Source organism: Lepidochelys kempii, chromosome 12, assembly GCF_965140285.1.
Source record: "Lepidochelys kempii isolate rLepKem1 chromosome 12, rLepKem1.hap1, whole genome shotgun sequence".
NCBI classification, from domain to species: domain Eukaryota; kingdom Metazoa; phylum Chordata; order Testudines; family Cheloniidae; genus Lepidochelys; species Lepidochelys kempii.
In genome coordinates, this window is record NC_136391.1 from 3,853,737 (window position 1) to 3,867,202 (window position 13,466).

Genomic DNA, 13,466 nt, shown 5'->3' on the forward strand with positions numbered 1-13,466 from the left:
AACAAAAGTATCCAGGTTCAAGCCGCAGGGGGGTAGCCGTGTTTGTCTGAATCCACAAAAACAGCGAGGAGTCCGGTGGCAGCTTAAAGACTAACAGATTTATTTGGCCATAAGCTTTCGTGGGTAAATAACCCTCTTCTTCACATGCATCTGAAGAAGAGGGTTTTTTTACCCACGAAAGCTTATGGCCAAATAAATCTGTTAGTCTCTAAGCTGCCACCGGACTCCTCGCTGTTTTTCAGGTTCAAGGAGCAGCTCCTTCTGCTGTCAGGCCTTAGGCTTGTCTGCTGCCTGGAGAGCTCTGCTGTCTTCCCCTGCTTGCTCAGCGTCCTTCCCAGGCCCCCCCGCCGGAGAGCGAGGGATCCCCGGGCGCTCCCCCCCGCCGGAGAGCGAGGGATCCCCCGGGCGCCCCCCCCCCGCCGGAGAGCGAGGGATCCCCCGGGCGCCCCCCCCCGCCGGAGAGCGAGGGATCCCCCGGGCGCCCCCCCCCGCCAGAGAGCGAGGGATCCCCCGGGCGCCCCCCCCCCTGCCGGAGAGCGAGGGATCCCCCGGGCGCCCCCCCCTGCCGGAGAGCGAGGGATCCCCCGGGCGCCCCCCCCTGCCGGAGAGCGAGGGATCCCCCGGGCGCCCCCCCCGCCGGAGAGCGAGGGATCCCCCGGCGCCCCCCCCCCCCGCCGGAGAGCGAGGGATCCCCCGGGCGCCCCCCCCCGCCGGAGAGCGAGGGATCCCCGGGCGCTCCCCCCCCGCCGGAGAGCGAGGGATCCCCCCGGCGCCCCCCCCCGCCGGAGAGCGAGGGATCCCCCGGCGCCCCCCCCCGCCGGAGAGCGAGGGATCCCCCGGGCGCCCCCCCCCGCCGCCGGAGAGCGAGGGATCCCCCGGCGCCCCCCCCGCCGCCGGAGAGCGAGGGATCCCCCGGCGCCCCCCCCGCCGCCGGAGAGCGAGGGATCCCCCGGCGCCCCCCCCGCCGCCGGAGAGCGAGGGATCCCCCGGCGCCCCCCCCCCCCGCCGGAGAGCGAGGGATCCCCCGGGCGCCCCCCCCCGCCGCCGGAGAGCGAGGGATCCCCCGGGCGCCCCCCCCCGCCGCCGGAGAGCGAGGGATCCCCCGGGCGCCCCCCCCCGCCGGAGAGCGAGGGATCCCCCGGCGCCCCCCCCGCCGGAGAGCGAGGGATCCCCCGGGCGCCCCCCCCGCCGCCGGAGAGCGAGGGATCCCCCGGGCGCCCCCCCCGCCGCCGGAGAGCGAGGGATCCCCCGGGCGCCCCCCCCGCCGCCGGAGAGCGAGGGATCCCCCGGGCGCCCCCCCCGCCGCCGGAGAGCGAGGGATCCCCCGGCGCCCCCCCCGCCGCCGGAGAGCGAGGGATCCCCCGGCGCCCCCCCCCGCCGCCGGAGAGCGAGGGATCCCCCGGCGCCCCCCCCGCCGGAGAGCGAGGGATCCCCCGGCGCCCCCCCCGCCGCCGGAGAGCGAGGGATCCCCCGGCGCCCCCCCCGCCGCCGGAGCGCGAGGGATCCCCCGAAGCCCGGCTCGAGAACGGGGCCCGCGGGCCCGGGCGCGGCGCCCCCCCGACGCCGCTTTGGAACGCACGCGCGGCAGGACCGGGCCACTACGGATCGCCGCGGGGGGCGTGTCGGCGACAGGAGACGGAGCGAGCCCTCCCACAGCGCGCAAGCGCGGCCGCGGCTCTGGGTGGGAGGGGCCACGCTCCCAGGCCGGGGCGACGGGGGGGCGACGGGGGGGCTGAGAGCGCGGCCTCGACCGGAAGAGGCGGGGCAGGGGCTGGCTTGAGAGGGGCGGGGGCCGGTTTGGGAGCGCGACCGGAACCGGAACCGCGCGGAGTCACGTGCCCGAGCTAAGGTGGCTGCTGCCCTGTAGCGCCGCGCTCGCGCCCGGCCCGGCCCGCGCGGGCTCCTGGGGCTCCTCCCGCTCCCGGCCGCGAGCCGGCGGCGCCTGTCGGGCCCCGAGAGCCCCGTCCCCGTCCCCGGTGTGGAGCGGCCGCCGGGCCGGGGCTGAGCCCGCTGGCGGCGGCGGGAGCATGAACCCGGAGAAGGATTTCTCGCCCCTGGCGCCCAGCGTGGTGCGGGCCCTGAACGACAAGCTCTACGAGAAGCGGAAGGTGGCGGCGCTGGAGATCGAGAAGTGAGAGCCGGGCGTGAGCGGGGCCTGGGGCCGGGCTGGCCTGGGGCCGGCTGGCCCGGACCGCCAGCCTGCGCGGGGCTCCGGGGCAGCCGGGCCCTCGGGAGCCGGCCCGCAGGGGGGTCTGTGCGGCTAACCTTCAGGGCGCCAAGTGGCGGCGGGAGTGAGGATTTCGGACCGCCTGGAGCTTTTGTTAGAGCCGGGCGCTCAAACTTCATTGTAGCTCAACCCCCTTCTGACAACAGCAATTACTTCATGTCCCCGGGGGAGGACGCCCAAGCCTGAGCCCCAGCCCCGGTGCTTGGCATGGAGGGGCCGAGGGCTTCAGTCCCGGGGGGGGAGTAACGTGAGCCCTGCCCCCCGGGGCTGAGGGCAAAGCCCCGGGCCCGAGCAAGTCTGACACCAGCCCTGGCAAAACCATTAAAACGGTGTTGTGACCCACTTTGCGGTTGAGAACCACCAAGTTAAAGGACAGAGCTGTGTAAAACCTGACCCGGAAACTCCTTTCTTAACTGTATGTTCAGCATCCTCCTGAAATTCAGTGACTCTAAAGCGGGGGTTGGCAACCCTTCAGAAGTGGGGTGCTGAGTCTTCATTTATTCTCTCTAATTTAAGGTTTCGCGTGCCAGTGATACATTTTAGCATTTTTAGAAGGTCTCTTTCTATAAGTCTATATAATATATAACTAAACTATTGTATGTAAAGTAAATAAGGTTTTTAAAATGTTTAAGAAGCTTCGTTTAAAATTAAATTAAAATGCAGAGCCCCCCGGACCGGTGGCCAGGACCCGGGCAGGGTGACTGCCACTGAAATCAGCTTGTGCACTGCCTTTGGCATGCGTGCCATAGGTTGCCTACCCCTGCTCTAAACACGAAAGCATTTTCGGGAGCTTGAAACTAACCAAACAGTAATGCTCAAGTTTCACTGTTGGAACATGGGTGGAGTGCTCAAATCAGAGCATCATGGGTGAAAAATCAGTTACATTACATAACTGGAGATTCAAAACCATAAAACCTCTAGTGATGCAATAAAGAATTTATTGCTCTGCTTGTCATCAGCGTAAGGTACAGCGTAAGGACACTTTTGCTTCTTGCACGGAAATGGAAATTTGTCTAGCTCTCTAAGTATTGATGTGTTCCTTTTCCATAGTGCACATTTGACAGGAAATTAAACTGTCTTAATCTTTAGGGTGCTGGGGGGGCGTGTTATAGACATTTCTTATTGTTTTTTGGCTGAGATCTTATAGGATGGTAACATGTTAAGTGCAGATGGTTACTTTGGTTCTAATTTTGTGCAGTCGTCTTTACTTCTCTGCCCACTCTACTTATTCCAGTATAAGCTTTCTTTGTGCTCTCACATATGCCTTCACTCCCCACCCCTAAGGCAGCATCATACCCTTTTCGCTCACTTTCTCGACCCTTCCAAGCAGTTGCAGTGTGTGGGATTTGATATCCCAGGCCTAGGTGGTAATCTTCCAAAGACTTGATTACAGTAACATGCTTTGTAATTCAGGACCACCACAATTTCCACCAGTGGTGAAGTGCGGCTCTGAAGCCTGTGTACTACAGAGGTAGCCAATGTTGGCAGGGCTGAGCATTGTCAATGTCAAGTGTCTAGCAGCAACGCTGAAGAGAGCTCAGAAACCACTTTAAGTGGGTTGTCAGAATCTAGCATGTTTAAGGTCAGAAGGAAGCCTCAAAAGCTATGTCTTGCCGCTGGGGGAATGCTGCTCAACTGTACAATGCAGAAATTAATGTTGTGTGTGCAGAATTTCCTCCGCCCCAGAAATAGGCTGCAGAGCTGTTGGCTGCCACTAGGAGCTACTGGACCCAACAGAGCCCAACTCACAATAGAAGACAAGGCGAGGGGAAGGGAAACAGGAGGATTCCCAGCAGCTGCAGTTCCTAGTATGGCCTGAAGGAAGGTGGTGGTGGCATGCAGGAAACTCTGGATGTCGGGGGGGGCGGGTAGGGGGTAGGTAGAGGGTGTGAGTGTCTGGGCTGTGGCTGGCCTCTGGGGGTGAGGGGGTATGAGTTTCTGTTCCTGCGGGGCTTCAGCTGGGCTGGGGGGGGGGGATATGAGTGGCTGGGCTCAGGGGAAGGCCCCATGGCTGAGCTCTGGGAAGGGGTGAGAGTGGCTGGCCCACCGGTTGGGCTTGGGGGAGGGGGAAGGGCAGAGAAACAGGAACTGGGTTTTCACCGGGATTTCTTTAGTTTTCTACTCCTGTTACAGACATACTTGCTGAGAGGTGTTTTGAAATAAATTACCACAATAATTGAAACTGGTGTGATTATATAGTGTTATTGACCAATAACATTTTCAGAATTTTACAGGATTTTTAATTTTTTGATGCAAAATTCCCCCAGGGGTAAAATCTAGATCAGTCCTCCCTGCGATAGCATTTGTACTTCACAGGATGTTTTTAATGTATAAAATCGTGTCTGACTCACCTCTTTATCTCTTTTGATAATAGTTGCTACTAGCACTGCTCTGAGTATCTTAACTCTGCACTGGTCATCTCTGACACATGTTGAATTGGAGTTGTCATGAACTGGAGCTGGGGCTTTGTCTACACTGTCATTTACATCAGTGTAACTTATGTCGCTCAGAGGTGTGAATAAGCCACACCCCTTCCTCCCAGTGATGGACTTAAGTGTCGGTGTGGACAACGCTAAATATCAATGGGAGAGCTCCAGCCGACCCAGCTACTGTTGCTCCTGCTCGTTGGGGGTGCATTAATTATGTTGACAGAGCTCAGCTTAGAGTGGCTACACCAGAGAGCTAACAGTGGTGCAGTTGCATCTGTGCAAGTTGTAAGCTCTAGTGTAGCCATACTTAAGTGTAAGGTGGTTTCTTTTCTTTTTTTTGTGCTGCTGTATTATGAATAAAGAATCAGGGGGTTGCCGTGTTAGTCTGTATCCACAAAAACAACAAGGAGTCCGGTGGCACCTTAAAGACTAACAGATTTATTTGGGCATAAGCTTTCATGGGTAAAAACCCACTTCCATGCATCTGAAGAAGTGGCTTTTTACCCACGAAAGCTTATGCCCAAATAAATCTGTTAGCCTTTAAGGTGCCACTGGACTCCTTCTTTTTATGAATAGAGAAGGCCCTGCAAGGTTTGCAATCCTCCTCTTTCCCCACCGCCAAATATTCCCCCCCCTTTTTTTTTTTTGCATTAGAAATTCATGTTTTTTCTGCCACAAGGCTCTATCCTGAAAAGTAGTGAAACTGGCATCTCGAGTGTCGAGTAAAAGTTGAACTGAGAGGATGGGATTTCTAGACAGATTGCTTACTTCAAACTATTTTATCAGGAATACTTAATCGACAGGAAACCTTTAAGACTCTACTAAAGATTGAACAGCTCTGCCCCCTTCAAATAAAAGGTCTCAATAAATCTGGCAGGGGGACCCAAAGAAATTCCATTAGCACAGCAGGGACAGCCCAGCTAATGGCTATCAACAGGCTCGGCAGAAATCAATTTTTAAATAATTTTGACAGATCTGTTTATTTTTAGGCAGCTTTTTCCATTTTAGTTTATTTAAATGTGGGAATTTATAGTTGTGGGAAATTATGGGGGATCAGAAAGTGGGGAGGGGCAGACAATAATTATTAAATGAGCGGAGACATTGAGATTCCAAAAGTTAAAGCTTTATAACCAATAAATCACAAACTTTCATAGATTCTTAGGTCAGAAGGGTCACCTAGTCTGATCACCTAGTCTGACCTGTATAGCACAGGCCAGTAAATTTCTCCAAAATATGCCCTAGTCATTATCTTTTAGAAAAACATCCAATCTTGGTTTAAAAATTATCAGTAATAGAGAATCCACCACGACCCTTGCTACATTGTTTCAATGGTTAATTACTCTCAGGATTAAACGTTTGTGCCTTGTTTCCAGTCTGAATTTGTCTAGCTTCAACTTCCAGCCATTGGATCATGTTAGATCTTTCCCTGCTAGATTGCAGAGCTCATTATTGAATATTTGTTCCTCATTTAGGTACTTTTAGGCTGTAATCAAATCAGCCACGAACCTTCTGTTCGCTAAGCTAAATAGATTAAACTCCTTGAGTCTGTCACTATAAAAGTTGTTTTCTAATCCCTTAATCATTCTTGTGGCTCTTCACTGAACCCTGTCCAGTTTGTCAACATCCTTTTTGAGCTGTGGGCACCAGAACTGGACACAGTAGTCTAGTAGCGTTCGTACCAGTGCCAAATAGAGATTAATATAACCTCTCTACTTGCAGTTGAAATTCCCGTTTATGAATCATAAGATTGACTATACTGGGTCAGACCAGTGATCTGTCTAGCCCACTACCCTGTCTTCTAACAGTAGCCAGTACCAGATGCTTCAGAGGGAATGAAGAAAACAGGGAATGGATCACTCGAAATTGCCCTGTCATCCACTCCCAGCTTCTGGAGGTTTAGGGACACTGAGTGTGTGGAGTTGCATCCTTGATCATTTAAAATATGATTTAGTCAGGGATTCTGTGACTTCTCCGGACCCCTGTGACTGCTTTGGCTTCAGCTGTTAGCAGCAGAGACTGCAACTGTGCCCCCTCTCCCCCATGGCAGTGGGGTTCAGGCTTTCAGTCCCCCGTCCCCCCGGGAGAGGGGCTCCAATTGTCATTCCTCCACCCACTCTCCAGCCCTGCCCCCTGGTTAAGTCACAAAGTCCACAGTCTCCTGTGAATTTTTGTTTATTGCCCATGACCTGTCTGTGACTTTTACTAAAAATAACCGTGACAAAAACGTAAGCTTACTGATCATATTGGCTAATAGCCATTGATGGATCCATGAACTTATGTAATTCTTTTTTGAACCCAGTTGTACTTTGGATGAGTTCCACAGGTTGACTGTGCATTGTGTGAGGAAGTACGTACTTTGGTTGGTTTTTAAACCTGCTGCCTATTAATTTCATTGGGTGACCCCTAATTCATGTGTTATGTAAAGAGGTAAATAACACTTCCCTATTCACTTTCTCCACACAGTCATGATTTCATAGACCTCTGTCCTATTTCCCCCTTAGTCGTCTCTTTTCTAAACTGAACAGTCCCAGTCTTTTTAATCTCCCTTCATATGGAAGCTGTTCCACACCCCTAATGAATTTCATAGCCCTTCTCTGCACCTTTTCCAATTCTAATATCTCTCAGGTGAGGACAGCAGAACTGCATGCAGTATTTAACATGTGGGTGGATCATGGATTTATTTAATGGCATTATGATATTTTCCATCCTCTACTGATTGTCGGGGACAGTTCCTCAGATTTGTCATCAAAAAAGAACGGCTCAAGTGTGGGGATCTCTCCTATGTCCTTGGCTCGGTGAAGACCAATGCAAATAATTCATTTAGCGTCTCTGTAACAGCCTCATTTTCCCTGAGTGCTCCTTTACCACCTTGATTTTCCAGTGGCTCCACTCACTGTTTGGCAGCCTTCCTTCTTCTATCTACTTACAAAAACTAACAGCTAAATTTTTTTATCCTTAGGTAGTTGCTCTTCAAATTATTTTTGGCCTGCCTAATTATACTTTTACCACTTGACTTGCCAGAGTTTATGTTCCTTTCTATTTTCCTCAGTATGATATGAGTGTGATGGGTTATCACCCCTGGGATTCAGTCTGGGACTGGGGTCCACTGAGCCCCCTGACGTACCAGCCTGGGCTCCCTCTCACACTTCACTACTGTCACCAGCTGCAAAGCCCTCCAGCCTGCACTCTCACCACCATACATATCGGTAGGGACACACCCAGCTGCAGTTACATGCAGGCTCTCTGACCAACCCCTGCATATGAAGGCTACAGCCAAGGCAACTCCCAGCTCCCTAGGTGCGCACCCCCTCTGGAGGGTAAACCCCAAATTATACCATCTTTTGCTGCACAGGGAACTGTACATCGTAAGCTCATAAAATTTGCCCCCTCCCTCAATGTGGAGAGGAATATGCTACAGCCTCTTGTACGCTTCATTCCAACTCACTGGTTTAGATAAAGCAAAAACAAGTTTGTTAACAAGTTTATTACCTAAAGATAGATTTTAAGTGATTACCTAGCAAATAAACAAAAACTTAGCTTAATGAATAGATTGGATATGAATAGCAGATTCTCACCCTAAGAGATGATGCGGGCAGGCTGCAGATTCTTAAGGGGCAAGACTGCACTTGCTTTAAGTTTAGAATCCCCAGGTGTTTCGTTTCACAGGCTAGAAATCTCTTAGCCTGGGTCCAGCACTTCCCCCAGTTCAGTCTTTGTTCCTCAGGTGTTTCTAGGAGTCTTCTTGAGTGACAAATGATGTCATTCCTTGCCTTATATAGCATGTGGTGGGAACACTTTGTTTCAAAGCTTGGTTCCCAGACTAGTCTGTGTCAAAATACTGACATCCAAAGATGGAGCCTCGAGACATGTGGTCTCATCATGTGTCCTTGAAGAGTCATAGCAGCCGTTACTTGGAGGCTGTCTGTAGCCTTCACAGGAAGGCTCACCAGGTGGGAGATAAGCTTCTCCTAAGGCCTATTGTGTTTTCCTTATGGCCCATTGCCCTTAATAGGTCCTTCCCCACTCACTATCTAGCCTGAAAGCATCTTGTCTAGTGGGTGTTACCCAGGTGTAACTACATTTGAAAGACAGTTACACAGTCAACATTCATAACTTCAGGCACAAAAATGATACATGCATACAAATCTGATAATCATATTAGGCAATTCATAACTTTTCCAATGATGCATCACATGACTTATCTTGCATAAAATACATCATAATTATGATGTATTTTACTCCTAATAATATCACTGAAGAATATGGGGTGCAGTGTCACAATGACTTCCAATTTTTACAGATTGTCTTTTTTCCTCTAACCATATCTTTTACTTTGTTTAGCCAGAGCGGCATTTTTTTGGTCCTTGTGGTTTTTTGTTTTGGTGGGAGAAGGGGTATACATTTAGTTTGAACCTTTTATTATGGTGGTTTTAAATAGTCTCCGTGCAGCTTGCAGACATTTTACCATTGACTGTTCCTTTTAGCTTCTCTGTAACTGGCTTCTTCATTTTTGTGTAGTTCCCCTTTTAGACGTTAAATGCTACTACCATGGGTTTATTTGGCATTTCGCTCCTCTCCCCCCCAAGTGTGTTAAGTTTACTTTATGGTCTCTATTACTGAGTGGGTCAGCTATATTCACCTCTTAGCTCAGATCCTGTGTTACTCTTAGGACTAAATTGAGAATCATAGAATATCAGGGTTGGAAGGGACCTTAAGAGGTTATCTAGTCCAACCCTCTGCTCAAAGCAGGACCAATCCCCAATTTTTGCCCCAGATCCCTAAATGGCCTCCTCAAGGACTGAACTCACAACCCTGGGTTTAGCAGGTCAGTGCTCAAACCACTGAGCTATCCCCCCCCGCCCCCCCCAATCGCCTCAGCCCTTGTGGGTTCCAGGACAAGCTGCTCCAAGAAGCAATCTGACTTTAATAGCTTCTGTTTAACATTCTCCAGAGATACTAGTGGAATGGAAACAGTGTTGCCATCAATGTATCAGTTATCTTTTTTCCCCAAATATAGAACAGAAATCCTGAACACTTCTACCTTTTTTGCATTATTATTGATTGATCCACCATTTCTGTCTAGTAATGGACCAATACCATTGTCAGGATTCTTTGTCTTCCTAATATATTTTAAAAACTCCTTTTATTCTCTTTAAGTTTGCTCACCAGTGACTTCTCCTTATGTCCCTTTGCGTCCCTTATCAATTTTCTACAGTTCCTAAATTCTGATTTATATTCATTACTATAAACTTCCCTTTCTTACATCTGATATATATTATTCTTTTATATATACTACTGTCTTCACTTGCACTCAGAACCCAGTTGGTTTTTAACCAGCACAGCCTTCTTCTTCCGTGCAGTAAGGTGTTCTTAAAAGATCCCCAATCATCGTTTACATTTTTTCTGATTAAATACTTCCTCCCTGGTTATTTGTTTCATAATTGTTTTCAGCTCTTTCAAAGTCATGTCAAAATTTTGACCTTAAATCAAACTCCAAGAAGTTCTCAAGCAATATTTTTCTTTTGCCTATCTGTAAATTTGATTGTTGTTGGAAATATTTTTTGTTGGTTTGTGCATGTACCATGAAATCAATGTTTATCGACATTTACCTATAAAAATCAAATGCTTCCAAGCCTGGATACGAACAAGCTCTGGGATCAAGGGTCTAATGTTCTGTGAGAGAAGCATGAAAAAGTGGGTATAGGGAATGCAGGCCAGGGAAAATGATGCTTGGTAATGCCAACACTCCCCCTGCTTGTTTAAATCAACATGACACTGATCTTTCTAAGCAGCTGACTTGGCTAGTGAAAGCAACTCCCCCAGTTTCTCAAATATGAAATGCAGACTTCATGCTGGGTGTAGGCTACGAACATGAAAGCAGTCTTTTCCCCAAGGCTGTGTCTGAGTGTCTGAGAAATCTTTATGGTTCCATCTTTTGAGAAGATGGACTGCATGTTTAGTCTCCGTTAAAGTCCTCATTGCTTATGGTAGCTCTGTGGCTGTGGCTGAACTCCAGACCTTTCCTATAATTCTGCTTTTCTGCTGTCTACTGAATATCCCCTACAAGAATTGCTTATTAAAGGTAATCTATGACAAGTTTGTTTACGTTTCTGGGAGATAATGCTGCTGGCTTCTTGTTTACAATGTCACCTGAACGTGAGAACAGGTATTCATGTGGCACTGTTGTAGCCAGCGTCATAAGATATTTACATGCCAGATGCGTTAAAGATTCATATGTCCCTTCATGCTTCAACCACCATTGCAAAGGACGTGCGTCCATGCTAATGAGGGGTTCTGCTCAATAATGATCCAAAGCAGTGCGGACAGATGCATGTTCCCTTTCATCATCTGAGTCAGATGCCACCAGCAGAAGGCTGATTTTCTTTTTTGGTGGTTTGGGTTCTGTAATTTCCGCATTGGAGTGTTACATTTCAAGAGTTCTGACAGCATGCTCCACACCTCGTCCCTCCCAGATTTTGGAAGGCCCTTCAGATTCTTAAACCTTGGGTCGAGCTCTAAAGAGAGGTGTGGCTCTCTTTAGAAATCTCTTGTTGGTGCCCTCTTTGCATTTTGTCAAATCTGCTGTGAAAGTGTTCTTAAAACAAACGTGCTGGGTCATCATCCAAGACTGCTCTAACATGAAATATATGGCAGAATGCAGGTAAAACAGAGCAGGAGACATACTAATCTCCCCCAAAGAGTTCTGTCACAAATTTAATTAACACACTTTTTTTAACAAGCATGGAAGCATGTCCTCTGGAATCGGTGGCCAAAGCACGAAGGAGCATATGAATGTTTAGCATATCTGGCGTGTAAATACCTTGCAGTGCTGGCTACAAAAGTGCCATGCCTGTTCTCACTTTCATACATAAGAAGCCGGCAGCATTATCACCCATAAATGCAAACAAACTGATTTGTCTTAGTGATTGGCTGAACAAGAAGTTGTACTGAGGTGGACTTGTAGGCTCAAGAATTTGACATTTTGTTTTTTGGGTGCAGTTACATAACAAAGTGCAATTTATGAATGTAGATTATTTTTTTTCACGAAAAAGATTGCATTATGGTACTTGTATGAGGTGAATTGAAAAACACTCTTTTTTTGTTTTTACAGTGCAAATATTTTTAATTAAAATAATATAAAGCAAGCACTGTACACTTTGTATTCGGTTAGGTTTCAGAGTAGCAGCCGTGTTAGTCTGTATCTGCAAAAAGAAAAGGAGTACTTGTGGCACCTTAGAGACTAACCAATTTATTTGAGCATAAGCTTTAAGTGAGCTACAGCTCACTTTAAAGCTTATGCTCAAAATAAATTTGTTAGTCTCTAAGGTGCCACAAGTACTCCTTTTCTTTTTATATTCTGTTTATAATTGAAGTCAATATATTTTAAAATGTAGAAGACCCAAAATATTTAAATAAAAGGCTTCTATTATTGTTTAACAATGCAATTAATTGTGAAGCTTTAAATTCATCCAAAATATGCTAGTTAGAAGCTGGTCCCTAATCTGGAACCCTCAAGCATGGTTGGGAGACACCTGTCTGGTGGGTATTCCAGCAGGGTGGAGGTTTTTATGTGTTGATATCACACTTGTATCCATCAGCAACACTGCGACCCAGGACCAGGTTTGAAAACCACTGGGCTAGACTCCAAGATGGCTGTTTTTATGTATGCATTGACTGGGAATTGAACACTGGCCTCCTGCATGGCAGGCAAGAATTCTACTACTGAGCCACCAGTGTGGCCTTGTGTCTGTTTAACTGTCCTTGCATAAACCCTTCCATGTCCTCTTTCCTATGGCAAAGACATGTGCAGTAACATGAGTGACAAAAGTGTATTTTTCTGTCCACGATCTCCACTGCATCACCGTTACTGCCATGCCAGCAGTACTTTTGGTATAATAGGAATTATAAGTGGAGTTGACTGAATTTACACTTGACTCTTACAAAAGAAGGGTAGGTGTCATGCTCTGAAATGGGATCTAACCCTTTCAGCTTGGCGTCAAACTGGAGGCTTCACTGCATATAGGTCAGAGGTGGGCAAACTACAGCCCGTAGGCCACATCCAGCCCACGGGGCCGTCCTGCCCGGCTCTTGAGCTCCTGGCTGGGAAGGCTAGCCCCCGGCCCCTCCCCCGCTGTCCCCTCCCCCCCGCAGCCTCCGCACGCGGTGCCGTCAGCGCTCTGACCTGCCACTCCTGCCGGGCAGTGCAGTGGTGTGGCTGGCTCCAGCCGGATGCAAGCTCCCGCTGCTCTGAGAGCATGGTAAGGGGGCGGGGAGCAGGGGGGTTGGATATGGGGCAGGGGTTCTGAGGGGGGCAGTCAGGGGGCGGGAAGTGGGAGGGGGTGGATAGGGGGCAGGGGCCAGGCTGTTAAGGGAGGCACGGCCTTCCCTACCCGGCCCTCCATACAGTTTTGCAACGCCAATGTGGCCCTCGGGCCAAAAAGTTTGCCTACACCTGATATAGGTGGTGGTGGTGGAGAAGCCTGGAATAGCCAGTGCAGAATTCACTTCAGCTGTGGATTAACCTAAAATCCATAAAGGCACACTTAGGCTATGTTTACACTAGCATTTTTGTCGGGGTGGGGTGGGGGTGTTTTGTTTCACACCCTGACCAACTAAAGTGCTAGTGTAGACAAAGCCGTGGTGCTTTCGCACTACGATACTCCACGCATGGCTACACTACGGAATAAGGTCGATTTGACAGAAGTCGATCTTTAGAAAGCGACCTTACACAGTCGATCGTGTGTCCCCACTAAGCGCAGTAGGTCAGCAAGGTGTGGCCTCAATACTGTGACTAGCAATGACTCGCAGAG

General features: G+C 49.7%; 1 protein-coding gene across 7 annotated transcripts in view; it reads left to right on the forward strand.

Moving 5' to 3' along the window:
- The first annotated feature begins 1,793 nt into the window (after positions 1–1,793).
- The window catches only part of VAC14 (VAC14 component of PIKFYVE complex), a 202,864-nt gene continuing 191,191 nt past the window's right edge, over positions 1,794–13,466 (forward strand). For 4 of the 7 annotated variants that reach the window (XM_073307160.2, XM_073307162.2, XM_073307167.2 and 1 more), the window contains exon 1: positions 1,794–2,131. In XM_073307160.2, the coding sequence (XP_073163261.1) occupies positions 2,028–2,131 (104 nt within the window). In that variant the 5' untranslated portion in view covers positions 1,794–2,027. The remainder of the gene's footprint in view (positions 2,132–13,466) is intronic. The other 3 variants (XM_073307161.2, XM_073307163.2, XM_073307168.1) reach the window with 2 other exon arrangements.